The sequence below is a fragment of the Hypanus sabinus genome, unplaced genomic scaffold (assembly GCF_030144855.1).
Source record: "Hypanus sabinus isolate sHypSab1 unplaced genomic scaffold, sHypSab1.hap1 scaffold_1534, whole genome shotgun sequence".
Lineage (NCBI taxonomy): Eukaryota > Metazoa > Chordata > Chondrichthyes > Myliobatiformes > Dasyatidae > Hypanus > Hypanus sabinus.
Genome location: NW_026779610.1, coordinates 50,001 through 77,201, shown reverse-complemented (window position 1 = coordinate 77,201; position 27,201 = coordinate 50,001). Strand labels below are relative to the sequence as shown.

Genomic DNA, 27,201 nt, shown 5'->3' with positions numbered 1-27,201 from the left:
GACAGGAGAGGGGTTTATACACCGGGGAGACAGGAGAGGGGTTTATACGCCAGGGCAGACAGGAGAGGGGTTTATACACCAGGGCAGACAGGAGAGGGGTTTATACCCCAGGAGGGACAGGAGAGGGGTTTATACACCAGGAGGGACAGGAGAGGGGCTTATACACCAGGGGAGACAGGAGAGGGGTTTATACACCGGGGAGACAGGAGAGGGGTTTGTACACCAGGAGGGACAGGAGAGGGGTTTAAACACCAGGAGGGACAGGAGAGGGGTTTATACACCAGGAGGGACAGGAGAGGGGTTTATACACCAGGAGGGACAGGAGAGGGGTTTATACACCAGGGAAGACAGGAGAGGGGTTTATACACCAGGAGGGACAGGAGAGGGGTTTATACAACAGGGGAGACAGGAGAGCGGTTTATACACCAGGAGGGACAGGAGAGGGGTTTATACAACAGGGGAGACAGGAGAGGGGTTTATACACCAGGAGGGACAGGAGAGGGGTTTGTACACCAGGGGAGACAGGAGAGGGGTTTATTCACCAGGGGAGACAGGAGAGGGGTTTATACACCAGGGGAGACAGGAGAGGGGTTTATGCACCAGGGGAGACAGGAGAAGGGTTTATACACGAGGAGGGACAGGAGAGGGGTTTATACACCAGGAGGGACAGGAGAGGGGTTTATACACCAGGGGAGACAGGGGAGACAGGAGAGGGGTTTATACACCAGGGGAGACAGGAGAGGGGTTTGTACACCAGGGGAGACAGGAGAGGGGTTTATACACGAGGGGAGACAGGAGAGGGGTTTGTAAACCAGGGGAGACAGGAGAGGGGTTTATACACCAGGGGAGACAGGGGAGACAGGAGAGGGGTTTATACACCAGGAGAGGCAGGAGAGGGGTATATAAACCAGGGGAGACATGAGAGGGGTTTATACACCAGCGCAGACAGGAGAGGGGTTTATACACCAGGGCAGACAGGAGAGGGGTTTATACACCAGGGGAGACAGGAGAGGGGTTTGTACACCAGGGGAGACAGGAGAGGGGTTTATACACCAGGGGAGACAGGAGAGGGGTTTATACACCAGGGGAGACAGGAGAGGGGTTTGTACACCAGGGGAGACAGGAGAGGGGTTTATACGCCAGGAGAGACAGGAGAGGGGTTTATACACCAGGGGAGACAGGAGAGTGGTGTATACGCCAGGGGAGACAGGAGAGGGATTTATACACCAGGGGAGACAGGAGAGGGGTTTGTACATCAGGGGAGACAGGAGAGGGGTTTATACACCGGGGAGACAGGAGAGGGGTTTATACACCAGGGGAAACAGAAGAGGGGTTTATACACCAGGGGAGACAGGAGAGGGGTTTATACACCGGGGAGACAGGAGAGGGGTTTATACGCCAGGGCAGACAGGAGAGGGGTTTATACACATGGGCAGACAGGAGAGGGGTTTATACCCCAGGAGGGACAGGAGAGGGGTTTATACACCAGGAGGGACAGGAGAGGGGCTTATACACCAGGGGAGACAGGAGAGGGGTTTATACACCGGGGAGACAGGAGAGGGGTTTGTACACCAGGAGGGACAGGAGAGGGGTTTAAACACCAGGAGGGACAGGAGAGGGGTTTATACACCAGGAGGGACAGGAGAGGGGTTTATACACCAGGAGGGACAGGAGAGGGGTTTATACACCAGGGAAGACAGGAGAGGGGTTTATACACCAGGAGGGACAGGAGAGGGGTTTATACAACAGGGGAGACAGGAGAGCGGTTTATACACCAGGAGGGACAGGAGAGGGGTTTATACAACAGGGGAGACAGGAGAGGGGTTTATACACCAGGAGGGACAGGAGAGGGGTTTGTACACCAGGGGAGACAGGAGAGGGGTTTATTCACCAGGGGAGACAGGAGAGGGGTTTATACACCAGGGGAGACAGGAGAGGGTTTTATACACCAGGGGAGACAGGAGAGGGGTTTATACACCAGGGGAGACAGGAGAGGGGTTTATACACCAGGGGAGACAGCAGAGGGGTTTATACACCAGGGGTGACAGGAGAGGGGTTTATACACCGGGGAGACAGGAGAGGGGTTTGTACACCGGGGAGACAGGAGAGTGGTTTGTACACCAGGGGAGACAGGAGAGGTTTTTATACACCGGGGAGACAGGAGAGGGGTTTATACACCAGGGGAGACAGGAGAGGGTTTTATACACCTGGGGAGGCAGGAGAGGGGTATATACACCAGGGGAGACAGGAGAGGGGTTTATACACCAGGGGAGACAGGAGAGGGGTTTGTACACCAGGGGAGACAGGAGAGGGGTTTATACACCAGGGGAGACAGGAGAGGGGTTTATACACCAGGGGAGACAGGAGAGGGGTTTATACACCAGGGGAGACAGGAGAGGGGTTTGTACACCAGGGGAGACAGGAGAGGGGTTTATACGCCAGGAGAGACAGGAGAGGGGTTTATACACCAGGGGAGACAGGAGAGTGGTGTATACGCCAGGGGAGACAGGAGAGGGGTTTATACACCAGGGGAGACAGGAGAGGGGTTTGTACATCAGGGGAGACAGGAGAGGGGTTTATACACCGGGGAGACAGGAGAGGGGTTTATACACCAGGGGAAACAGAAGAGGGGTTTATACACCAGGGGAGACAGGAGAGGGGTTTATACACCGGGGAGACAGGAGAGGGGTTTATACGCCAGGGCAGACAGGAGAGGGGTTTATACACATGGGCAGACAGGAGAGGGGTTTATACCCCAGGAGGGACAGGAGAGGGGTTTATACACCAGGAGGGACAGGAGAGGGGCTTATACACCAGGGGAGACAGGAGAGGGGTTTATACACCGGGGAGACAGGAGAGGGGTTTGTACACCAGGAGGGACAGGAGAGGGGTTTAAACACCAGGAGGGACAGGAGAGGGGTTTATACACCAGGAGGGACAGGAGAGGGGTTTATACACCAGGAGGGACAGGAGAGGGGTTTATACACCAGGGAAGACAGGAGAGGGGTTTATACACCAGGAGGGACAGGAGAGGGGTTTATACAACAGGGGAGACAGGAGAGCGGTTTATACACCAGGAGGGACAGGAGAGGGGTTTATACAACAGGGGAGACAGGAGAGGGGTTTATACACCAGGAGGGACAGGAGAGGGGTTTGTACACCAGGGGAGACAGGAGAGGGGTTTATTCACCAGGGGAGACAGGAGAGGGGTTTATACACCAGGGGAGACAGGAGAGGGTTTTATACACCAGGGGAGACAGGAGAGGGGTTTATACACCAGGGGAGACAGGAGAGGGGTTTATACACCAGGGGAGACAGCAGAGGGGTTTATACACCAGGGGTGACAGGAGAGGGGTTTATACACCGGGGAGACAGGAGAGGGGTTTGTACACCGGGGAGACAGGAGAGTGGTTTGTACACCAGGGGAGACAGGAGAGGTTTTTATACACCGGGGAGACAGGAGAGGGGTTTATACACCAGGGGAGACAGGAGAGGGTTTTATACACCTGGGGAGGCAGGAGAGGGGTATATACACCAGGGGAGACAGGAGAGGGGTTTATACACCAGGGGAGACAGGAGAGGGGTTTGTACACCAGGGGAGACAGGAGAGGGGTTTATACACCAGGGGGAGACAGGAGAGGGGTTTGTACACCGGGGAGACAGGAGAGGGGTTTGTACACCAGGGGAGACAGGAGAGGTTTTTATACACCGGGGAGACAGGAGAGGGGTATATACACCAGGGGAGACAGGAGAGGGGTTTATACACCAGGGGAGACAGGAGAGGGGTTTGTACACCAGGGGAGACAGGAGAGGGGTTTATACACCAGGGGAGACAGGAGACGGGTTTGTACACCGGGGAGACAGGAGAGGGGTTTGTACACCAGGGGAGACAGGAGAGGGGTTTATACACCAGGGGAGACAGGAGAGGGGTTTATGCACCAGGGGAGACAGGAGAGGGGTTTATGCACCAGGGGAGACAGGAGAGGGGTTTATACACCAGGAGGGACAGGAGAGGGGTTTATACACCAGGGGAGACAGGAGAGGGGTTTATGCACCAGGGGAGACAGGAGAAGGGTTTATACACGAGGAGGGACAGGAGAGGGGTTTATACACCAGGGCAGACAGGAGAGGGGTTTATACCCCAGGAGGGACAGGAGAGGGGTTTATACACCGGGGAGACAGGAGAGGGGTTTGTACACCAGGGGAGACAGGAGAGGGGTTTATACACCAGGGGAGACAGGAGAGGGGTTTATGCACCAGGGGAGACAGGAGAGGGGTTTATGCACCAGGGGAGACAGGAGAGGGGTTTATACACCAGGAGGGACAGGAGAGGGGTTTATACACCAGGGGAGACAGGAGAGGGGTTTATGCACCAGGGGAGACAGGAGAGGGGTTTATACACGAGGAGGGACAGGAGAGGGGTTTATACACCAGGGGAGACAGGGGAGACAGGAGAGGGGTTTATACACCAGGGGAGACAGGAGAGGGGTTTGTACACCAGGGGAGACAGGAGAGGGGTTTATACACGAGGGGAGACAGGAGAGGGGTTTGTAAACCAGGGGAGACAGGAGAGGGGTTTATACACCAGGGGAGACAGGAGAGGGGTTTATACACCTGGGGAGGCAGGAGAGGAGGCTTATACACCAGGGGAGACAGGAGAGGGGTTTATACACATGGGGAAACAAGAGAGGGTTTTATACACATGGGGAAACAAGAGAGGGTTTTATACACAGGGAGAGGGGTGTATACACCAGGGCAGACAGGAGAGGGGTTTATACACATGGGGAAACAAGAGAGGGTTTTATACACAGGGAGAGGGGTTTATACACCAGGGGAGACAGGAGAGGGGTTTATACACCAGGGGAGACAGGAGAGGGGTTTATACACCAGGAGAGGCAGGAGAGGGGTATATAAACCAGGGGAGACAGGAGAGGGGTTTATACACCAGGGCAGACAGGTGAGGGGTTTATACACCAGGGCAGACAGGAGAGGGGTTTATACACCAGGGGAGACAGGAGAGGGGTTTGTACACCAGGGGAGACAGGAGAGGGGTTTATACACCAGGGGAGACAGGAGAGGGGTTTGTACACCAGGGGAGACAGGAGAGGGGTTTGTACACCAGGGGAGACAGGAGAGGGGTTAATACGCCAGGAGAGACAGGAGAGGGGTTTATACACCAGGGGAGACAGGAGAGTGGTGTATACGCCAGGGGAGACAGGAGAGGGGTTTATACACCAGGGGAGACAGGAGAGGGGTTTGTACATCAGGGGAGACAGGAGAGGGGTTTATACACCGGGGAGACAGGAGAGGGGTTTATACACCAGGGGAAACAGAAGAGGGGTTTATACACCAGGGGAGACAGGAGAGGGGTTTATACACCGGGGAGACAGGAGAGGGGTTTATACGCCAGGGCAGACAGGAGAGGGGTTTATACACCAGGGCAGACAGGAGAGGGGTTTATACCCCAGGAGGGACAGGAGAGGGGTTTATACACAAGGAGGGACAGGAGAGGGGCTTATACACCAGGGGAGACAGGAGAGGGGTTTATACACCGGGGAGACAGGAGAGGGGTTTATACACCAGGGGAGACAGGAGAGGGGTTTATACGCCAGGGGAGACAGGAGAGGGGTTTATACACCAGGGGAGACAGGAGAGGGGTTTATACACCAGGGGAGACAGGAGAGGGGTATATACACCAGGGGAGACAGGAGAGGGATTTATACGCCAGGGGAGACAGGAGACGGGTTTATTCACCAGGGGAGACAGGAGAGGGGTTTATACACCAGGGGAGACAAGAGAGGGGTTTGTACACCAGGGGAGACAGGAGAGGGGGTTTATACACCAGGAGAGACAGGAGAGGGGTTTATACACCAGGAGGGACAGGAGAGGGGTTTATACACCAGGAGGGACAGGAGCGGGGCTTATACACCAGGGGAGACACGAGAGGGGTTTATACACCAGGGCAGACAGGAGAGGGGTTTATACACAAGGGTAGACAGGAGAGGGGTTTATACACCAGGGGAGACAGGAGAGGGGTTTATACGCCAGGGGAGACAGGAGAGGGGTTTATACACCAGGGGAGACAGGAGAGGGGTTTATACACCAGGGAGACAGGAGAGGGGTTTGTACACCAGGGGAGACAGGAGAGGGGTTTATACACCAGGGGAGACAGGAGAGGGGTTTATACACCAGGGGAGACAGGAGAGGGGTTTGTACACCAGGGGAGACAGGAGAGGGGTTTATACACCAGGGGAGACAGGAGAGGGGTTTGTACACCAGGGGAGACAGGAGAGGGGTTTGTACACCAGGGGAGACAGGAGAGGGGTTTATACGCCAGGGGAGACAGGAGAGGGGTTTATACACCAGGGAGACAGGAGAGGGGTTTGTACACCAGGGGAGACAGGAGAGGGGTTTATACACCAGGGGAGACAGGAGAGGGGTTTATACACCAGGGGAGACAGGAGAGGGGTTTGTACACCAGGGGAGACAGGAGAGGGGTTTATACGCCAGGGCAGACAGGAGAGGGGTTTATACGCCAGGGCAGACAGGAGAGGGGTTTGTACACCAGGGGAGACAGGAGAGGGGTTTATACACCAGGGGAGACAGGAGAGGGGTTTATACGCCAGGGCAGACAGGAGAGGGGTTTATACACCAGGGGAGACAGGAGAGGGGTTTATACGCCAGGGCAGACAGGAGAGGGGTTTATACGCCAGGGCAGACAGGAGAGGGGTTTGTACACCAGGGGAGACATGAGAGGGGTTTATACACCAGGGGAGACAGGAGAGGGGTTTATACACCAGGGGAGACAGGAGAGGGGGTTATACGCCAGGGCAGACAGGAGAGGGGTTTATACGCCAGGGGAGACAGGAGAGGGGTTTATACGCCAGGGCAGACAGGAGAGGGGTTTATACGCCAGGGGAGACAGGAGAGGGGTTTATACACCAGGGGAGACAGGAGAGGGGTTTATACACCAGGGGAGACAGGAGAGGGGTTTATACGCCAGGGCAGACAGGAGAGGGGTTTATACGCCAGGGCAGACAGGAGAGGGGTTTATACGCCAGGGCAGACAGGAGAGGGGTTTGTACACCAGGGGAGACAGGAGAGGGGTTTGTACACCAGGGGAGACAGGAGAGGGGTTTATACACCAGGGGAGACAGGAGAGGGGTTTGTACACCAGGGGAGACAGGAGAGGGGTTTATACTCCAGGGCAGACAGGAGAGGGGTTTATACGCCAGGGCAGACAGGAGAGGGGTTTGTACACCAGGGGAGACAGGAGAGGGGTTTATACACCAGGGGAGACAGGAGAGGGGTTTATACGCCAGGGCAGACAGGAGAGGGGTTTATATGCCAGGGCAGACAGGAGAGGGGTTTATACACCAGGGGAGACAGGAGAGGGGTTTATACGCCAGGGCAGACAGGAGAGGGGTTTATACGCCAGGGCAGACAGGAGAGGGGTTTATACGCCAGGGGAGACAGGAGAGGGGTTTATACGCCAGGGCAGACAGGAGAGGGGTTTATACGCCAGGGCAGACAGGAGAGGGGTTTGTACACCAGGGGAGACAGGAGAGGGGTTTATACACCAGGGGAGACAGGAGAGGGGTTTATACGACAGGGCAGAGGGGTTTATACGCCAGGGCAGACAGGAGAGGGCGTTTACACGCCAGGGCAGACAGGAGAGGGGTTTATACGCCAGGGGAGACAGGAGAGGGGTTTATACGCCAGTGGAGACAGGAGAGGGGTTTATACACCAGGGGAGACAGGAGAGGGGTTTATACACCAGGGGAGACAGGAGAGGGGTTTGTACACCAGGGGAGACAGGAGAGGGGTTTATACACCAGGGGAGACAGGAGAGGGGTTTATACGCCAGGGCAGACAGGAGAGGGGTTTATACGCCAGGGCAGACAGGAGAGGGGTTTATACACCAGGGGAGACAGGAGAGGGGTTTAAACGCCAGGGCAGACAGGAGAGGGGTTTATACGCCAGGGCAGACAGGAGAGGGGTTTGTACACCAGGGGAAACAGGAGAGGGGTTTATACACCAGGGGAGACAGGAGAGGGGTTTATACACCAGGGGAGACAGGAGAGGGGTTTATACGCCAGGGCAGACAGAAGAGGGGTTTATACGCCAGGGGAGACAGGAGAGGGGTTTATACACCACGGGAGACAGGAGAGGGGTTTATACGCCAGGGCAGACAGGAGAGGGGTTTATACCCCAGGGCAGACAGGAGAGCGGTTTGAATACCAGGGGAGACAGGAGAGGGGTTTATACACCAGGGGAGACAGGAGAGGGGTTTATACGCCAGGGCAGACAGGAGAGGGGTTTATACGCCAGGGCAGACAGGAGAGGGGTTTGTACAGCAGGGGAGACAGGAGAGGGGTTTATACACCAGGAGAGACAGGAGAGGGGTTTAAACACCAGGAGGGACAGGAGAGGGGTTTATACACCAGGGGAGACAGGAGAGGGGTTTATACACCAGGGGAGACAGGAGAGGGGTTTATTCACCAGGGGAGACAGGAGAGGGGTTTATACACCAGGAGAGACAGGAGAGGGGTTTATACACCAGGAGAGACAGGAGAGGGGTTTATACACCAGGGGAGACAGGAGAGGGGTTTATACGCCAGGGGAGACAGGAGAGGAGTTTATACACCAGGGGAGACAGGAGAGGGGTTTATACGCTAGGGCAGACAGGAGAGGGGTTTATACGCCAGGGCAGACAGGAGAGGGGTATATACACCAGGGGAGACAGGAGAGGGGTTTATACGCCAGGGCAGACAGGAGAGAGGTTTATATGCCAGGGCAGACAGGAGAGGGGTTTGTACACCAGGGGAGACAGGAGAGGGGTTTATACGCCAGGGCAGACAGGAGAGGGGTTTATACGCCAGGGCAGACAGGAGAGGGGTTTATACACCAGGGGAGACAGGAGAGGGGTTTATACGCCAGGGCAGACAGGAGAGGGGTTTATACGCCAGGGCAGACAGGAGAGGGGTTTATACGCCAGGGGAGACAGGAGAGGGGTTTATACGCCAGGGCAGACAGGAGAGGGGTTTATACGCCAGGGCAGACAGGAGAGGGGTTTGTACACCAGGGGAGACAGGAGAGGGGTTTATACACCAGGGGAGACAGGAGAGGGGTTTATACGACAGGGCAGAGGGGTTTATACGCCAGGGCAGACAGGAGAGGGCGTTTACACGCCAGGGCAGACAGGAGAGGGGTTTATACGCCAGGGGAGACAGGAGAGGGGTTTATACGCCAGTGGAGACAGGAGAGGGGTTTATACACCAGGGGAGACAGGAGAGGGGTTTATACACCAGGGGAGACAGGAGAGGGGTTTGTACACCAGGGGAGACAGGAGAGGGGTTTATACACCAGGGGAGACAGGAGAGGGGTTTATACGCCAGGGCAGACAGGAGAGGGGTTTATACGCCAGGGCAGACAGGAGAGGGGTTTATACACCAGGGGAGACAGGAGAGGGGTTTAAACGCCAGGGCAGACAGGAGAGGGGTTTATACGCCAGGGCAGACAGGAGAGGGGTTTGTACACCAGGGGAAACAGGAGAGGGGTTTATACACCAGGGGAGACAGGAGAGGGGTTTATACACCAGGGGAGACAGGAGAGGGGTTTATACGCCAGGGCAGACAGAAGAGGGGTTTATACGCCAGGGGAGACAGGAGAGGGGTTTATACACCACGGGAGACAGGAGAGGGGTTTATACGCCAGGGCAGACAGGAGAGGGGTTTATACCCCAGGGCAGACAGGAGAGCGGTTTGAATACCAGGGGAGACAGGAGAGGGGTTTATACACCAGGGGAGACAGGAGAGGGGTTTATACGCCAGGGCAGACAGGAGAGGGGTTTATACGCCAGGGCAGACAGGAGAGGGGTTTGTACAGCAGGGGAGACAGGAGAGGGGTTTATACACCAGGAGAGACAGGAGAGGGGTTTAAACACCAGGAGGGACAGGAGAGGGGTTTATACACCAGGGGAGACAGGAGAGGGGTTTATACACCAGGGGAGACAGGAGAGGGGTTTATTCACCAGGGGAGACAGGAGAGGGGTTTATACACCAGGAGAGACAGGAGAGGGGTTTATACACCAGGAGAGACAGGAGAGGGGTTTATACACCAGGGGAGACAGGAGAGGGGTTTATACGCCAGGGGAGACAGGAGAGGAGTTTATACACCAGGGGAGACAGGAGAGGGGTTTATACGCTAGGGCAGACAGGAGAGGGGTTTATACGCCAGGGCAGACAGGAGAGGGGTATATACACCAGGGGAGACAGGAGAGGGGTTTATACGCCAGGGCAGACAGGAGAGAGGTTTATATGCCAGGGCAGACAGGAGAGGGGTTTGTACACCAGGGGAGACAGGAGAGGGGTTTATACAACAGGGGAGACAGGAGAGGGGTTTATACACCAGGGGAGACAGGAGAGGGGTTTGTACACCAGGGGAGACAGGAGAGGGGTTTATACGCCAGGGCAGACAGGAGAGGGGTTTATACGCCAGGGCAGACAGGAGAGGGGTTTGTACACCAGGGGAGACAGGAGAGGGGTTTATACACCAGGGGAGACAGGAGAGGGGTTTATACGCCAGGGCAGACAGGAGAGGGGTTTATACGCCAGGGCAGACAGGAGAGGGGTTTATACACCAGGGGAGACAGGAGAGGGGTTTATACGCCAGGGCAGACAGGAGAGGGGTTTATACGCCAGGGGAGACAGGAGAGGGGTTTATACGCCAGGGCAGACAGGAGAGGGGTTTGTACACCAGGGGAGACAGGAGAGGGGTTTATACACCAGGGGAGACAGGAGAGGGGTTTATACACCAGGGGAGACAGGAGAGGGGTTTATAGGACAGGGCAGACAGGAGAGGGGTTTATACACCAGGGGAGACAGGAGAGGTGTTTGTACACCAGGGGAGACAGGAGAGGGGTTTATACGCCAGGGCAGACAGGAGAGGGGTTTATACGCCAGGGCAGACAGGAGAGGGGTTTGCACACCAGGGGAGACAGGAGAGGGGTTTATACACCAGGGGAGACAGGAGAGGGGTTTAAACACCAGGGGAGACAGGAGAGGGGTTTATACGACAGGGCAGACAGGAGAGGGGTTTATACGCCAGGGCAGACAGGAGAGGGGTTTATACACCAGGGGAGACAGGAGAGGGGTTTATACGCCAGGGCAGACAGGAGAGGGGTTTATACGCCAGGGCAGACAGGAGAGGGGTTTATACGCCAGGGGAGACAGGAGAGGGGTTTATACACCAGGGGAGACAGGAGAGGGGTTTATACTCCAGGGCAGACAGGAGAGGGGTTTATACGCCAGGGCAGACAGGAGAGGGGTTTGTACACCAGGGGAGACAGGAGAGGGGTTTATACACCAGGGGAGACAGGAGAGGGGTTTATACGCCAGGGCAGACAGGAGAGGGGTTTATACGCCAGGGCAGACAGGAGAGGGGTTTATACACCAGGGGAGACAGGAGAGGGGTTTATACGCCAGGGCAGACAGGAGAGGGGTTTATACGCCAGGGCAGACAGGAGAGGGGTTTATACGCCAGGGGAGACAGGAGAGGGGTTTATACGCCAGGGCAGACAGGAGAGGGGTTTATACGCCAGGGCAGACAGGAGAGGGGTTTGTACACCAGGGGAGACAGGAGAGGGGTTTATACACCAGGGGAGACAGGAGAGGGGTTTATACGACAGGGCAGAGGGGTTTATACGCCAGGGCAGACAGGAGAGGGCGTTTACACGCCAGGGCAGACAGGAGAGGGGTTTATACGCCAGGGGAGACAGGAGAGGGGTTTATACGCCAGTGGAGACAGGAGAGGGGTTTATACACCAGGGGAGACAGGAGAGGGGTTTATACACCAGGGGAGACAGGAGAGGGGTTTGTACACCAGGGGAGACAGGAGAGGGGTTTATACACCAGGGGAGACAGGAGAGGGGTTTATACGCCAGGGCAGACAGGAGAGGGGTTTATACGCCAGGGCAGACAGGAGAGGGGTTTATACACCAGGGGAGACAGGAGAGGGGTTTAAACGCCAGGGCAGACAGGAGAGGGTTTATACGCCAGGGCAGACAGGAGAGGGGTTTGTACACCAGGGGAAACAGGAGAGGGGTTTATACACCAGGGGAGACAGGAGAGGGGTTTATACACCAGGGGAGACAGGAGAGGGGTTTATACGCCAGGGCAGACAGAAGAGGGGTTTATACGCCAGGGGAGACAGGAGAGGGGTTTATACACCACGGGAGACAGGAGAGGGGTTTATACGCCAGGGCAGACAGGAGAGGGGTTTATACCCCAGGGCAGACAGGAGAGCGGTTTGAATACCAGGGGAGACAGGAGAGGGGTTTATACACCAGGGGAGACAGGAGAGGGGTTTATACGCCAGGGCAGACAGGAGAGGGGTTTATACGCCAGGGCAGACAGGAGAGGGGTTTGTACAGCAGGGGAGACAGGAGAGGGGTTTATACACCAGGAGAGACAGGAGAGGGGTTTAAACACCAGGAGGGACAGGAGAGGGGTTTATACGCCAGGGCAGACAGGAGAGGGGTTTATACACCAGGGGAGACAGGAGAGGGGTTTATACGCCAGGGCAGACAGGAGAGGGGTTTATACGCCAGGGCAGACAGGAGAGGGGTTTATACGCCAGGGGAGACAGGAGAGGGGTTTATACACCAGGGGAGACAGGAGAGGGGTTTATACTCCAGGGCAGACAGGAGAGGGGTTTATACGCCAGGGCAGACAGGAGAGGGGTTTGTACACCAGGGGAGACAGGAGAGGGGTTTATACACCAGGGGAGACAGGAGAGGGGTTTATACGCCAGGGCAGACAGGAGAGGGGTTTATACGCCAGGGCAGACAGGAGAGGGGTTTATACACCAGGGGAGACAGGAGAGGGGTTTATACGCCAGGGCAGACAGGAGAGGGGTTTATACGCCAGGGCAGACAGGAGAGGGGTTTATACGCCAGGGGAGACAGGAGAGGGGTTTATACGCCAGGGCAGACAGGAGAGGGGTTTATACGCCAGGGCAGACAGGAGAGGGGTTTGTACACCAGGGGAGACAGGAGAGGGGTTTATACACCAGGGGAGACAGGAGAGGGGTTTATACGACAGGGCAGAGGGGTTTATACGCCAGGGCAGACAGGAGAGGGCGTTTACACGCCAGGGCAGACAGGAGAGGGGTTTATACGCCAGGGGAGACAGGAGAGGGGTTTATACGCCAGTGGAGACAGGAGAGGGGTTTATACACCAGGGGAGACAGGAGAGGGGTTTATACACCAGGGGAGACAGGAGAGGGGTTTGTACACCAGGGGAGACAGGAGAGGGGTTTATACACCAGGGGAGACAGGAGAGGGGTTTATACGCCAGGGCAGACAGGAGAGGGGTTTATACGCCAGGGCAGACAGGAGAGGGGTTTATACACCAGGGGAGACAGGAGAGGGGTTTAAACGCCAGGGCAGACAGGAGAGGGTTTATACGCCAGGGCAGACAGGAGAGGGGTTTGTACACCAGGGGAAACAGGAGAGGGGTTTATACACCAGGGGAGACAGGAGAGGGGTTTATACACCAGGGGAGACAGGAGAGGGGTTTATACGCCAGGGCAGACAGAAGAGGGGTTTATACGCCAGGGGAGACAGGAGAGGGGTTTATACACCACGGGAGACAGGAGAGGGGTTTATACGCCAGGGCAGACAGGAGAGGGGTTTATACCCCAGGGCAGACAGGAGAGCGGTTTGAATACCAGGGGAGACAGGAGAGGGGTTTATACACCAGGGGAGACAGGAGAGGGGTTTATACGCCAGGGCAGACAGGAGAGGGGTTTATACGCCAGGGCAGACAGGAGAGGGGTTTGTACAGCAGGGGAGACAGGAGAGGGGTTTATACACCAGGAGAGACAGGAGAGGGGTTTAAACACCAGGAGGGACAGGAGAGGGGTTTATACACCAGGGGAGACAGGAGAGGGGTTTATACACCAGGGGAGACAGGAGAGGGGTTTATTCACCAGGGGAGACAGGAGAGGGGTTTATACACCAGGAGAGACAGGAGAGGGGTTTATACACCAGGAGAGACAGGAGAGGGGTTTATACACCAGGGGAGACAGGAGAGGGGTTTATACGCCAGGGGAGACAGGAGAGGAGTTTATACACCAGGGGAGACAGGAGAGGGGTTTATACGCTAGGGCAGACAGGAGAGGGGTTTATACGCCAGGGCAGACAGGAGAGGGGTATATACACCAGGGGAGACAGGAGAGGGGTTTATACGCCAGGGCAGACAGGAGAGAGGTTTATATGCCAGGGCAGACAGGAGAGGGGTTTGTACACCAGGGGAGACAGGAGAGGGGTTTATACAACAGGGGAGACAGGAGAGGGGTTTATACACCAGGGGAGACAGGAGAGGGGTTTGTACACCAGGGGAGACAGGAGAGGGGTTTATACGCCAGGGCAGACAGGAGAGGGGTTTATACGCCAGGGCAGACAGGAGAGGGGTTTGTACACCAGGGGAGACAGGAGAGGGGTTTATACACCAGGGGAGACAGGAGAGGGGTTTATACGCCAGGGCAGACAGGAGAGGGGTTTATACGCCAGGGCAGACAGGAGAGGGGTTTATACACCAGGGGAGACAGGAGAGGGGTTTATACGCCAGGGCAGACAGGAGAGGGGTTTATACGCCAGGGGAGACAGGAGAGGGGTTTATACGCCAGGGCAGACAGGAGAGGGGTTTGTACACCAGGGGAGACAGGAGAGGGGTTTATACACCAGGGGAGACAGGAGAGGGGTTTATACACCAGGGGAGACAGGAGAGGGGTTTATAGGACAGGGCAGACAGGAGAGGGGTTTATACACCAGGGGAGACAGGAGAGGTGTTTGTACACCAGGGGAGACAGGAGAGGGGTTTATACGCCAGGGCAGACAGGAGAGGGGTTTATACGCCAGGGCAGACAGGAGAGGGGTTTGCACACCAGGGGAGACAGGAGAGGGGTTTATACACCAGGGGAGACAGGAGAGGGGTTTAAACACCAGGGGAGACAGGAGAGGGGTTTATACGACAGGGCAGACAGGAGAGGGGTTTATACGCCAGGGCAGACAGGAGAGGGGTTTATACACCAGGGGAGACAGGAGAGGGGTTTATACGCCAGGGCAGACAGGAGAGGGGTTTATACGCCAGGGCAGACAGGAGAGGGGTTTATACGCCAGGGGAGACAGGAGAGGGGTTTATACACCAGGGGAGACAGGAGAGGGGTTTATACACCAGGGGAGACAGGAGAGGGGTTTATACGCCAGGGCAGACAGGAGAGGGGTTTATACAACAGGGGAGACAGGAGAGGGGTTTATACACCAGGGGAGACAGGAGAGGGGTTTGTACACCAGGGGAGACAGGAGAGGGGTTTGTACGCCAGGGCAGACAGGAGAGGGGTTTATACGCCAGGGCAGACAGGAGAGGGGTTTGTACACCAGGGGAGACAGGAGAGGGGTTTATACACCAGGGGAGACAAGAGAGGGGTTTATACGCCAGGGGAGACAGGAGAGGGGTTTATACGCCATGGCAGACAGGAGAGGGGTTTATACGCCAGGGGAGACAGGAAAGGGGTTTATACGCCAGGGCAGACAGGAGAGGGGTTTATACGCCAGGGCAGACAGGAGAGGGGTTTATACGCCAGGGGAGACAGGAGAGGGGCTTATACACAGGGGAGACAGGAGGGGGGTTTATACACCAGGGGAGACAGGAGAGGGGTTTATACGCCAGGGCAGACAGGAGAGGGGTTTATACGCCAGGGCAGACAGGAGAGGGGTTTATACACCAGGGGAGACAGGAGAAGGGTTTATAGGCCAGGGCAGACAGGAGAGGGGTTTATACGCCAGGGCAGACAGGAGAGGGGTTTGTACACCAGGGGAGACAGGAGAGGGGTTTATACACCAGGGGAGACAGGAGAGGGGTTTATTCACCAGGGGTGACAGGAGAGGGGTTTATACACCAGGAGAGACAGGAGAGGGGTTTATACGCCAGGGGAGACAGGAGAGGGGTTTATACACCAGGGGAGACAGGAGAGGGGTTTATACGCCAGGGCAGACAGGAGAGGGGTTTATACGCCAGGGCAGACAGGAGAGGGGTTTATACGCCAGGGGAGACAGGAGAGGGGTTTATACGCCAGGGCAGACAGGAGAGGGGTTTGTACGCCAGGGGAGACAGGAGAGGGGTTTATACACCAGGGGAGACAGGAGAGGGGTTTTTACGCCAGGGCAGACAGGAGAGGGGTTTATACGCCAGGGCAGACAGGAGAGGGGTTTATACGCCAGGGCAGACAGGAGAGGGGTTTATATGCCAGGGGAGACAGGAGAGGGGTTTATACGCCAGGAGAGACAGGAGAGGGGTTTATACACCAGGGGAGACAGGAGAGGGGTTTGTACACCAGGGGAGACAGGAGAGGGGTTTATACACCAGGGGGGTTTATACACCACGGGAGACAGGAGAGGGGTTTATACGCCAGGGCAGACAGGAGAGGGGTTTGTACGCCAGGGGAGACAGGAGAGGGGTTTATACACCAGGGGAGACAGGAGAGGGGTTTATACGCCAGGGCAGACAGGAGAGGGGTTTATACGCCAGGGCAGACAGGAGAGGGGTTTGTACAGCAGGGGAGACAGGAGAGGGGTTTATACACCAGGAGAGACAGGAGAGGGGTTTAAACACCAGGAGGGACAGGAGTGGGGTTTATACACCAGGGGAGACAGCAGAGGGGTTTATTCACCAGGAAGGGGAGTAGAGTGGTTTTATACACAAGGAGGGAGAGGAGAGGGGTTTATACGCCAGGGCTGACTGGAGAGGGGTTTATACGCCAGGGCAGACAGGAGTGGGGTTTATACGCCAGGGGAGACAGGAGAGGGGTTTATACACCAGGGGAGACAGGAGAGGGGTTTGTACACCAGGGGAGACAGGAGAGGGGGTTGTACACCAGGGGAGACAGGAGAGGGGTTTGTACACCAGGGGAGACAGGAGAGGGGTTTATACGCCAGGGGAGACAGGAGAGGGGTTTATACACCAGGGAGACAGGAGAGGGGTTTGTACACCAGGGGAGACAGGAGAGGGGTTTATACACCAGGGGAGACAGGAGAGGGGTTTATACACCAGGGGAGACAGGAGAGGGGTTTGTACATCAGGGGAGACAGGAGAGGGCTTTATACACCGGGGAGACAGGAGAGGGGTTTATACACCAGGGGAGACTGGAGAGGGGTTTGTACACCAGGGGAGACAGGAGAGGGGTTTGTACACCAGGGGAGACAGGAGAGGGGTTTATACGCCAGGGCAGACAGGAGAGGGGTTTATACGCCAGGGCAGACAGGAGAGGGGTTTATACACCAGGGGAGACAGGAGAGGGGTTTAAACGCCAGGGCAGACAGGACATGGGTTTATACGCCAGGGTAGACAGGAGAGGGGTTTATACGCCAGGGCAGACAGGAGAGGGGTTTGTACACCAGGGGAGACAGGAGAGGGGTTTATACACCAGGGGAGACAGGAGAGGGGTTTATACGCCAGGGGAGACAGGAGAGGGGTTTATACGCCAGGGCAGACAGGAGAGGGGTTTATACGCCAGGGCGGACAGGAGCGGGGTTTGTACACCAGGGGAGACAGGAGAGGGGTTTATACACCAGGGGAGACAGGAGAGGGGTTTATACACCAGGGGAGACAGGAGAGGGGTTTATACGCCAGGGCAGACAGAAGAGGGGTTTATACGCCAGGGGAGACAGGAGAGGGGTTTATACACCACGGGAGACAGGAGAGGGGTTTATACGCCAGGGCAGACAGGAGAGGGGTTTATACGCCAGGGCAGACAGTAGAGGGGTTTGTACACCAGGGGAGACAGGAGAGGGGTTTATACGCCAGGGCAGACAGGAGAGGGGTTTATACGCCAGGGGAGACAGGAGAGGGGTTTATACGCCAGGGCAGACAGGAGAGGGGTTTGTACACCAGGGGAGACAGGAGAGGGGTTTATACACCAGGGGAGACAGGAGAGGGGTTTATACGCCAGGGCAGACAGGAGAGGGGTTTATATGCCAGGGGAGACAGGAGAGGGGTTTATACGCCAGGGCAGACAGGAGAGGGGTTTATACGCCAGGGCAGACAGGGGAGGGGTTTGTACAGCAGGGGAGACAGGAGAGGGGTTTATACACCAGGAGAGACAGGAGAGGGGTTTAAACACCAGGAGGGACAGGAGAGGGGTTTATACACCAGGGGAGACAGCAGAGGGGTTTATTCACCAGGAAGGGGAGTAGAGTGGTTTTATACACAAGGAGGGAGAGGAGTGGGGGGTTATGAAAAGTGAGAAAGTAAGGGAGGTAGGCGGAGTGCACGGGGGATTAAAGGAGGACGGTGGAATAGAACCCTCACAATGGCCCATCGGCGATGATCTCCAGTAAGTTCTTCATATCTCTCGAGTACTCGGTGTGGCTGGTGGGGCAGATGAAGGGCAGGGGCGACCCGGAGGGATCGGCCAGGGTGAAGACTCCATCCTGCAGGCTGAGGACATGGGGTAAATCCTCCGGGATCGAATCCAAGCTGAGAGCTTCCTTCATATCCAATGGATAGCAGGTGAAGTCTGGAGAGGCAGAAAGGACTTACTCTGTTGACCATCCCGAGCGCTCCCGGGACACGGGTCAGACACGGTGTGGAGCTCCTTCTACATCACCCCCACAGTGTGTCCCTCCCACTTTATCCCCAGTGTGGACACCGAGCGCTCCCGGGACACGGGTCAGACACGGTGTGGAGCTCCCTCTACATCACCCCCACAGTGTGTCCCCCCACTTTATCCCCAGTGTGGACACCGAGCGCTCCCGGGACACGGGTCAGACACGGTGTGGAGCTCCCTCTACATCACCCCCACAGTGTGTCCCCCCACTTTATCCCCAGTGTGGGCACCGAGCGCTCCCGGGACACGGGTCAGATACGGTGTGGAGCTCCCTCTACATCACCCCCACAGTGTGTCCCCCCACTTTATCCCCAGTGTGGACACCGGGCGCTTGTGAGGCTGAATACCTGGGTATACAATCTCTTCGGGATTCCAGGCATCCCCATTGATCTTCCTCAGCACCTCCGAGGTGGTCTGTGGGAATCTCTGGAGGGAGCGGTGCATGTACTTCTCACGGATTTGAAGCGCTGATCTCAGCTTCTCCAAGATGGGATGCAGTTCCGACGGATTCACCTGAATGGTGGGCGTGGGGTTGGTGGTGAGAGAGAAGGAGAAGCGGAGAGTGTGAGTAGGGGATAGTGATGGAGAAGTGTGTGTGTATGTGTGAGTGTGTGTGTGTGTGTGTGTGTGTGTGAGTGTGTGTGTGTGTGTGTGTGTGTGTGTGTGTGTGTGAGTGTGTGTGTGTGTGTGTGTGTGTGTGTGTGTGTGTGTGTGTGTGTGTGTGTGTGTGTGTGTGTGGGGGGGGGGGGGGTAGGGAGTGTGCCAGAGAAAGAGAATGACAGGAGACTGAGAGACAGAGGGTGAAACAGACTGTGAGGGTGAGAGAGGGGGTGTGGGAGGGCAGTCTCACACTGGAGAGTGGGGTGAGATTGAGAAAGAGTGAGAGAGACACACAGTTGTGTGTGTGAGGGAGGTGTGTGAGAGAGAGGTGTGTGTGAGACGTGTGTGTGTGTGAGGGAGGTGTGTGAGAGAGAGGTGTGTGTGAGACGTGTGTGTGTGTGAGGGAGGTGTGTGAGAGAGGGGTGTGTGTGAGACGTGTGTGTGTGTGAGGGAGGTGTGTGAGAGAGAGGTGTGTGTGAGACGTGTGTGTGTGTGAGGGAGGTGTGTGAGAGAGGGGTGTGTGTGAGACGTGTGTGTGTGTGAGGGAGGTGTGTGAGAGAGGGGTGTGTGTGAGACGTGTGTGTGTGTGAGGGAGGTGTGTGAGAGAGGGGTGTGTGTGAGACGTGTGTGTGTGTGAGGGAGGTGTGTGAGAGAGAGGTGTGTGTGAGACGTGTGTGTGTGTGAGGGAGGTGTGTGAGAGAGGGGTGTGTGTGAGACGTGTGTGTGTGTGAGGGAGGTGTGTGTGAGACGTGTGTGTGTGAGGGAGGTGTGTGAGAGAGAGGTGTGTGTGAGACGTGTGTGTGTGTGAGGGAGGTGTGTGAGAGAGGGGTGTGTGTGAGACGTGTGTGTGTGTGAGGGAGGTGTGTGAGAGAGGGGTGTGTGTGAGACGTGTGTGTGTGTGAGGGAGGTGTGTGAGAGAGGGGTGTGTGTGAGACGTGTGTGTGTGTGAGGGAGGTGTGTGAGAGAGGGGTGTGTGTGAGACGTGTGTGTGTGAGGGAGGTGTGTGTGAGACGTGTGTGTGTGTGAGGGAGGTGTGTGAGAGAGGGGTGTGTGTGAGACGTGTGTGTGTGAGGGAGGTGTGTGTGAGACGTGTGTGTGTGTGAGGGAGGTGTGTGAGAGAGGGGTGTGTGTGAGACGTGTGTGTGTGTGAGGGAGGTGTGTGAGAGAGGGGTGTGTGTGAGACGTGTGTGTGTGAGGGAGGTGTGTGTGAGACGTGTGTGTGTGTGAGGGAGGTGTGTGAGAGAGGGGTGTGTGTGAGACGTGTGTGTGTGTGAGGGAGGTGTGTGAGAGAGGGGTGTGTGTGAGACGTGTGTGTGTGTGAGGGAGGTGTGTGAGAGAGGGGTGTGTGTGAGACGTGTGTGTGTGTGAGGGAGGTGTGTGAGAGAGGGGTGTGTGTGAGACGTGTGTGTGTGTGAGGGAGGTGTGTGAGAGAGGGGTGTGTGTGAGACGTGTGTGTGTGTGAGGGAGGTGTGTGAGAGAGGGGTGTGTGTGAGACGTGTGTGTGTGAGGGAGGTGTGTGTGAGACGTGTGTGTGAGGGAGGTGTGTGAGAGAGGTGTGTGTGAGGCAGTTTTGTGTGTGTGTGAGTGAGGTGTGTGAGTGAGGTGTGTGAGAGAGAGGGGTGTGTGTGAGGCAGTTTTGTGTGTGTGTGTGAGAGAGAGGGATGCACGAGAGAGAGAGAGAGAGGTGTGTTTCTGAGGCTACGACCACACTACAACGGATAAATCTGTAACCGAAGCTTTTTCTCTTCATTTTGACCCTCCGTCCACACTCTAACGGCGTTTCCTCCCCCCGGAAATGGAGCTTTTCTGAAACGCCCTCCGGAGAGTGTGGCGTTGAAAATGCCAGATTGACCGGAGCAGTGCGGACGGGGTAACCGGAGAAATCTAAAAACGCTGTCATGACGTGCCGGAGCAGATGGTGACGGCAATGCGCCATTTCATCGTTCTCTCGAACGCAACGTAACAATTTCAGAACAGACGGCAACCAGACGGAAGCCAGAAGTTATGTCACAGCCTAATGTAAGTTTGTACGGAAATACAAGATAACACTGATGCAGACATAGAACACAGAAGAGTACAGCACAGTACAGGCCCTTCGGCCCACAACGTTGTGCCGACCCTCAATCCCTGCCTCCCATATAACCCCCCACCTTAAATTCCTCCATATACCTGTCTAGTAGTCTCTTAAACTTCACTCGTGTATCTGCCTCCACCACTGACTCGGGCGGTGTATTCCACACACCAACCACTCTCTGAGTGAAAAACCTTCCTCTAATATCCCCCTTGAACTTCCCTCCCCTTACCATAAAGCCATGTCCTCTTGTACTGAGCAGTGGTGCCCTGGGGAAGAGGCGCTGGCTGTCCCCTCTGTCTATTCCTCTTAATATCTTGTACACCTCTATCATGTCTCCTCTCATCCTCCTTCTCTCTAGAGCAGTGATGTCAAACTCAAGGCCCGCGAGATCATTTTAGATAGATCTATTAGTTTAATTATCAATGGCCGGGCGATACGAAGCCTATGATTGTAAGTTAATACCAATCATAAAAATAATGCTTGCTCAGCAGTCTTCTTCATAAGAAACGGAATTTGCGAAGTGAAACACTTTGTAGTTACAGCAGAGACTGAGACACATGAGAACAGGCTGAAAAAACGGAGGCATTGAAAGCCGCGTTCGCCCGCGCCCGACTGATCCGGCCCGCATGAAGCTGCATTTTGCCCAATCCGGCCCGTGACCTGAAATGAGTTTGATACCCCTGCTCTCGAGGGCAAAGCCCCAGATCACTTAATCTCTGATCATAATCCATACTCTCAAAACCAGGCAGACATGTCTTATATGTTATGAGTAATGAACAGACCTGATGGACAATGGGGTGAATTATTTTTGAATTATTTACTGTTTCGCTGCAAGGAGAATAGTTTGCTCGTTAACATTCCTCAGTGGACTGAAGGAGTGGCCGTATTTGATGGACACGGTCATTCAGGAGTAATGGATAGCTCAGTCCCCTTTAGTAGGGATAAAAAGACAGGTCTGGAGAGACACCCTCCAGTCACGCCAGTGGACACTGATTGAGTGTTGGAACCCACAGGGAAGGTGGGGGCTTCGGAGACCGAACCAGGAGGTCGGTCATTAAGGCTATCAGTGTGATGGCAGGGCCGGTGGGGACTCGTGTGTGCGTCCACTCCTGCCAGAGTGACGAGTCCACCACGGAAGAATGGACTACACCAGGGGTCGGCAACCCGCGGCTCTTTGATCTCTGTGCTGCGGCTCCCCGTGGTTTGTTAGTTTTTGAAATGTAATTCGAAATTTGAAGATTGTGGTGATCTTGTACAATCTAAAAACGTTGTGGAGACCCCATTTCCTGACACATCCGAACCGGCTCACAATTAGCCACCGTTCCGGCTAAGAGAGATAGCCTGCGGGGGTTTGTGAGTACGTGTCTTTTGGAGCATCCGCGCCCACGGGGTTGGGTTGAGGGAGGCTTTAAAGCAAGGCTGTTTAGTTCGAATAAAGTTACCTTTGACTGCAGTGTCTTTATTTTAGCGCTGCGTGTAGCACACCGCTACAACGTGTTTTTTATCGCTATTAATATACATCACCACTGCCAATGCCTGACACCCGCCAGTGCGCGCTTTCTTTTAATTCTTCGATCCAAGGTAGGCTAACTATGGAGTAACCTTCAACCCAACGTCTTTTTTTCGGAGTTCAAAATGTTTTTGTTGCGTGCAGAAATGTAATTTCGTTTTCTCTGCAGGAGTTCATCAATTTCATAAATGCAACACATTATAGTTTATACATAGCATAAAGGCAAAAAAAAAAACCGTTGTATGCAGTGTTATTTCATTTTAAATGTCAAACGGGTTTTGTGGCTCCCAGTGTTTTCTTTTCAGTGGGAAATGGGTCCATATTGGCTCTTTCAGTGGTAAATGTTGCCGACCCCGGTCTAGCAGAAGGACGGAGAGGTCGTAACTGAATGACCACACCGATATGACGGATTAAGAAAGCAAAGGAAGGTTTGCCTGACTGTCGCTGTTATATCCCGCTTGCTCTCTCTCTCTCTCTCTCTAACGATTTCAATACAACAACCATATCTACCTCAGTCCGCATGAACTGAACTGAACTGTGTCCTTTTCTATGACGATTCATTTACCCCTAGACATCAATAGAGTTTGTTTATTATTGATCATTATTATTCCTACACTTTTAGGTTTATTACTGCTGACTGGTTTTATATGTATATTCGCATTATTGATATGGTTTTGCTTATTTTTATTAATAAACACCTTTAGTTTGGTGCCACCAGACTCCAACGAATTCTTCTTTCTCTGCTGGTGAGACACCCAGTTACGGGGTACGGAACATATACATTTATCAAGGGGCTTCATTACTGCAACAGAGTTTGTCATCGTCAGCCGGGTCACACTGTCCGTGAACTCCCTGTCGGTTGCCTCCGTACGCTCCAGTTTTTGGGGTTTTTTTTAGTTTTAAGTCCTCCTGCGCGAGAGCTAACAGCCGCCCGTCGTTTAAGTTTTTCTCGTCTGTAACTGGACAAACGCACACCAGGTCTTTCGTGAAGAGATTCGACACCAAACGTATCGCTTGTTTTTGGTCGATGTGTCCTGCGCATGCGCAGGAGGAGGAGACTGGCCGAAATATCCCTTTTAATGTGGACGGAGATATTTTTGAAAAGGCATACTGCGGACGCCTATCGTTTCTACGTGAAACCGGTGTCTCCAAAATCATCCGGTCGAGTGTGGACGTAACCTGAGAGAGAGGTGTGTGTGTGAGAGAGAGAGGAGTGTATGAAAGAGAGGTGTGTGATAGACAGAAAAGTGTGTGTGTGAGAGAGAGAGAGAGAGATGCATGTGTTTGTGAAAGAAGTGTGTGAAAGAGAGACAGGTGTGCGTGAGGGAGATGAATGTGTGAACGAGCGAGGGAAAATGAATAGGAGGGTGTGTGGAGGGAACGTGAGTGTGCGAGGGGGTGCTGGCGTTCAGAATACGAGGGAATTGTACTTACTCCAGCTGCTGTGTCATCAGTCACAATGATGTGGTGGAAGTCGATGTCAGACATCTTGGCTGTTCTGTAAAGGATCGGAGTGTTATCCCAACATTGAACTGATTTCAGTGGTTCATCCTGTCACCCAACTCACTTCTGGGGATCCGTTACTCTACGTATAAATATTCAAACCCTGAACCAGATCCCAGCCTGTCTCCCGGGGATCTGTTATTCTAGATATAAACCCCCTGAACCCCTGGATCAGATCCCAGCCTGTAACCCACTCCCAGGGATCTGTTATTCTATATATAAACCCCCTGAACCCCTGGATCAGATCCCAGTCTGTCACCCACTCCCGGGTATCTGTTATTCTATATATAAACCCCCTGAACCCCTGGATCAGATCCCAGCCTGTCACCCGCTCCCGGGTATCTGTTATTCTATATATAAACCCCCTGAACCCCTGGATCAGATTCCAGCCTGTAACCCACTCCTGGGGATCTGTTATTCTGTATATAAACCCCCTGAACCCCTGGATCAGATCCCAGCCTGTCACCCACTCCTGGGGATCTGTTATTCTATATATAAACCCCCTGAACCCCTGGATCAGATCCCAGCCTGTAACCCACTCCCGGGGATCTGTTATTCTATATATAAACCCCCTGAACCCCTGGATCAGATCCCAGCCTGTAACCCACTCCTGGGGATCTGTTATTCTGTATATAAACCGCCTGAACCCCTGGATCAGATCCCAGCCTGTCACCCACTCCCGGGTATCTGTTATTCTATATATAAACCCCCTGAACCCCTGGATCAGATCCCAGCCTGTCACCCACTCCCAGGGATCTGATATTCTGTATATAAACCCCCTGAACCCCTGGATCAGATCCCAGCCTGTCACCCACTCCCGGGGATTTGTTATTCTGTATATAAACCTCCTGAACCCCTGGATCAGATCCCAGCCTGTCACCCACTCCCGGGGATCTGTTATTCTGTATATAAACCCCCTGAACCCCTGGATCAGATCCCAGCCCGTCACCCACTCCCGGGGATCTGTTATTCTATATATAAACCCCCTGAACCCCTGGATCAGATCCCAGCCTGTCACCCACTCCCGGGGATCTGTTATTCTATATATAAACCCCCTGAACCCCTGGATCAGATCCCAGCCTGTAACCCACTCCCGGGGATTTGTTATTCTGTATATAAACCTCCTGAACCCCTGGATCAGATCCCAGCCTGTCACCCACTCTCGGGGATCTGTTATTCTATATATAAACCCCCTGAACCCCTGGATCAGATCCCAGCCTGTCACCCACTCCCGGGGTTCTGTTATTCTGTATATAAACCCCCTGAACCCCTGGATCAGATCCCAGCCTGTCACCCACTCCCGGGGATCTGTTATTCTATATATAAACCCCCTGAACCCCTGGATCAGATCCCAGCCTGTAACCCACTCCCGGGGATCTGTTATTCTATATATAAACCCCCTGAACCCCTGGATCAGATCCCAGCCTGTAACCCACTCCCAGGGATCTGTTATTCTATATATAAACCCCCTGAACCCCTGGATCAGATCCCAGCCTGTCACCCACTCCCGGGGATCTGTTATTCTATATATAAACCCCCTGAACCCCTGGATCAGATCCCAGCCTGTAACCCACTCCCGGGGTTCTGTTATTCTATATATAAACCCCCTGAACCCCTGGATCAGATCCCAGCCTGTCACCCACTCCCGGGGATCTGTTATTCTATATATAAACCCCCTGAACCCCTGGATCAGATCCCAGCCTGTAACCCATTCTCCGGACTGTGGATATAAACCATGCACGGGGACAGGGCAGTGGGCTCTGGGGGGTTCCAATGTTTTTCTGTCATTCATTCTTTGGCCGGGGGTGGTGGTGGGGGGGGGGGGGGGGGTCGGTCTCGAAGATGCCCGCAGAGAGGAAGAATTTAAGGCCGTGCACTCTGTGTGTTGTCTGACAGTGAATGCAAATTTTAAACTGGTAAACTTTTGAGCAATGCCAGGGTGTGGCCGGAATGCCTGTGTGCCGCGCCCCCCCCACAGAAAGAGCGGCCCTCCCTATCCACTGTTGCTGCCGTCACCAAGGGTGCGGTTTCAGGTTACGTGGAGGCACGCGATGGGACAGGGGAACGCCGAACTGAACTTTGTCCGGCCAGCCTGCTGGAACTCTTTGCGAAAGCAGCTGAGCGCGACAGGCAAATGAGCACCGGTGGGTGGTGCTCTGCGATTTTCAGAAGGCCTTTGACGAGGCGCGCGACCCACCCCCACACACACACCCACCCGAGGTTGCTTAACAAGTACTTCAGGCGAGATACTGATTGTCGATGAAGCAGCGGCTATTTCGGAGGGAGTAAGAAAGAGTGGGAGCTGTTCTGCTCGGCTGCCGACGACCAGTGGCAACCCACAGGGTTTGTGGCCCGAGTCTGCTTACGTTATATGTCAATGACTTGGATGCTGGGATCGATGGCTGTGCGGGCAATTTGGCCGACGGTACGGAGACAGGTGGAGGGGTGGGTAGTTTTGAGGCGGGAGAAGAGGCTACAGGAGGACTTCGACAGATCAGGAGAACCGGCGACGGAACGGCCGATGGGATACAGTGTCGGGAAGAGTGCGGTCATCCGCTCTGGAGGGAAGAAATGAAAAGCGCAGACTGTTTTGCAGATGGAGGAAGATGCGAAAGCACGGTGAGGGGGGGGGGGGGTGGGCGCAGACCGAGGTGGAGGTCGGCGTGCAGGATTTCCCTGAGGATTAATTTGCAGGCTGTGTCTGTGTGTGGTGAGGGAGGAGATTGAGATGTTGGCGTTCACTTCGAGAGCACTCGAATATGAAAGCAAAGATGTTAAGTGGAGCATTTATAAACCACTGCTGAGGCCTCGTCGGGATGAAACAGTTTGTCATATTAAGAGGTTT

The 27,201-nt window shown here is 54.9% G+C and overlaps 1 protein-coding gene across 1 annotated transcript in view; it reads right to left on the bottom strand.

The window, feature by feature from the left end:
- LOC132387107 (AMP deaminase 1-like) overlaps positions 1–27,201 on the bottom strand; it is a 59,465-nt gene that overhangs the window by 8,307 nt on the left and 23,957 nt on the right. The window contains exons 2-4 of the mRNA XM_059959458.1: positions 24,288–24,351; positions 19,017–19,182; positions 18,372–18,579 (exon numbers count right to left, since the gene is read on the bottom strand). Coding sequence (XP_059815441.1) covers positions 18,372–18,579; positions 19,017–19,182; positions 24,288–24,341 — 428 coding nt within the window. The 5' untranslated portion in view covers positions 24,342–24,351. The remainder of the gene's footprint in view (positions 1–18,371; positions 18,580–19,016; positions 19,183–24,287; positions 24,352–27,201) is intronic.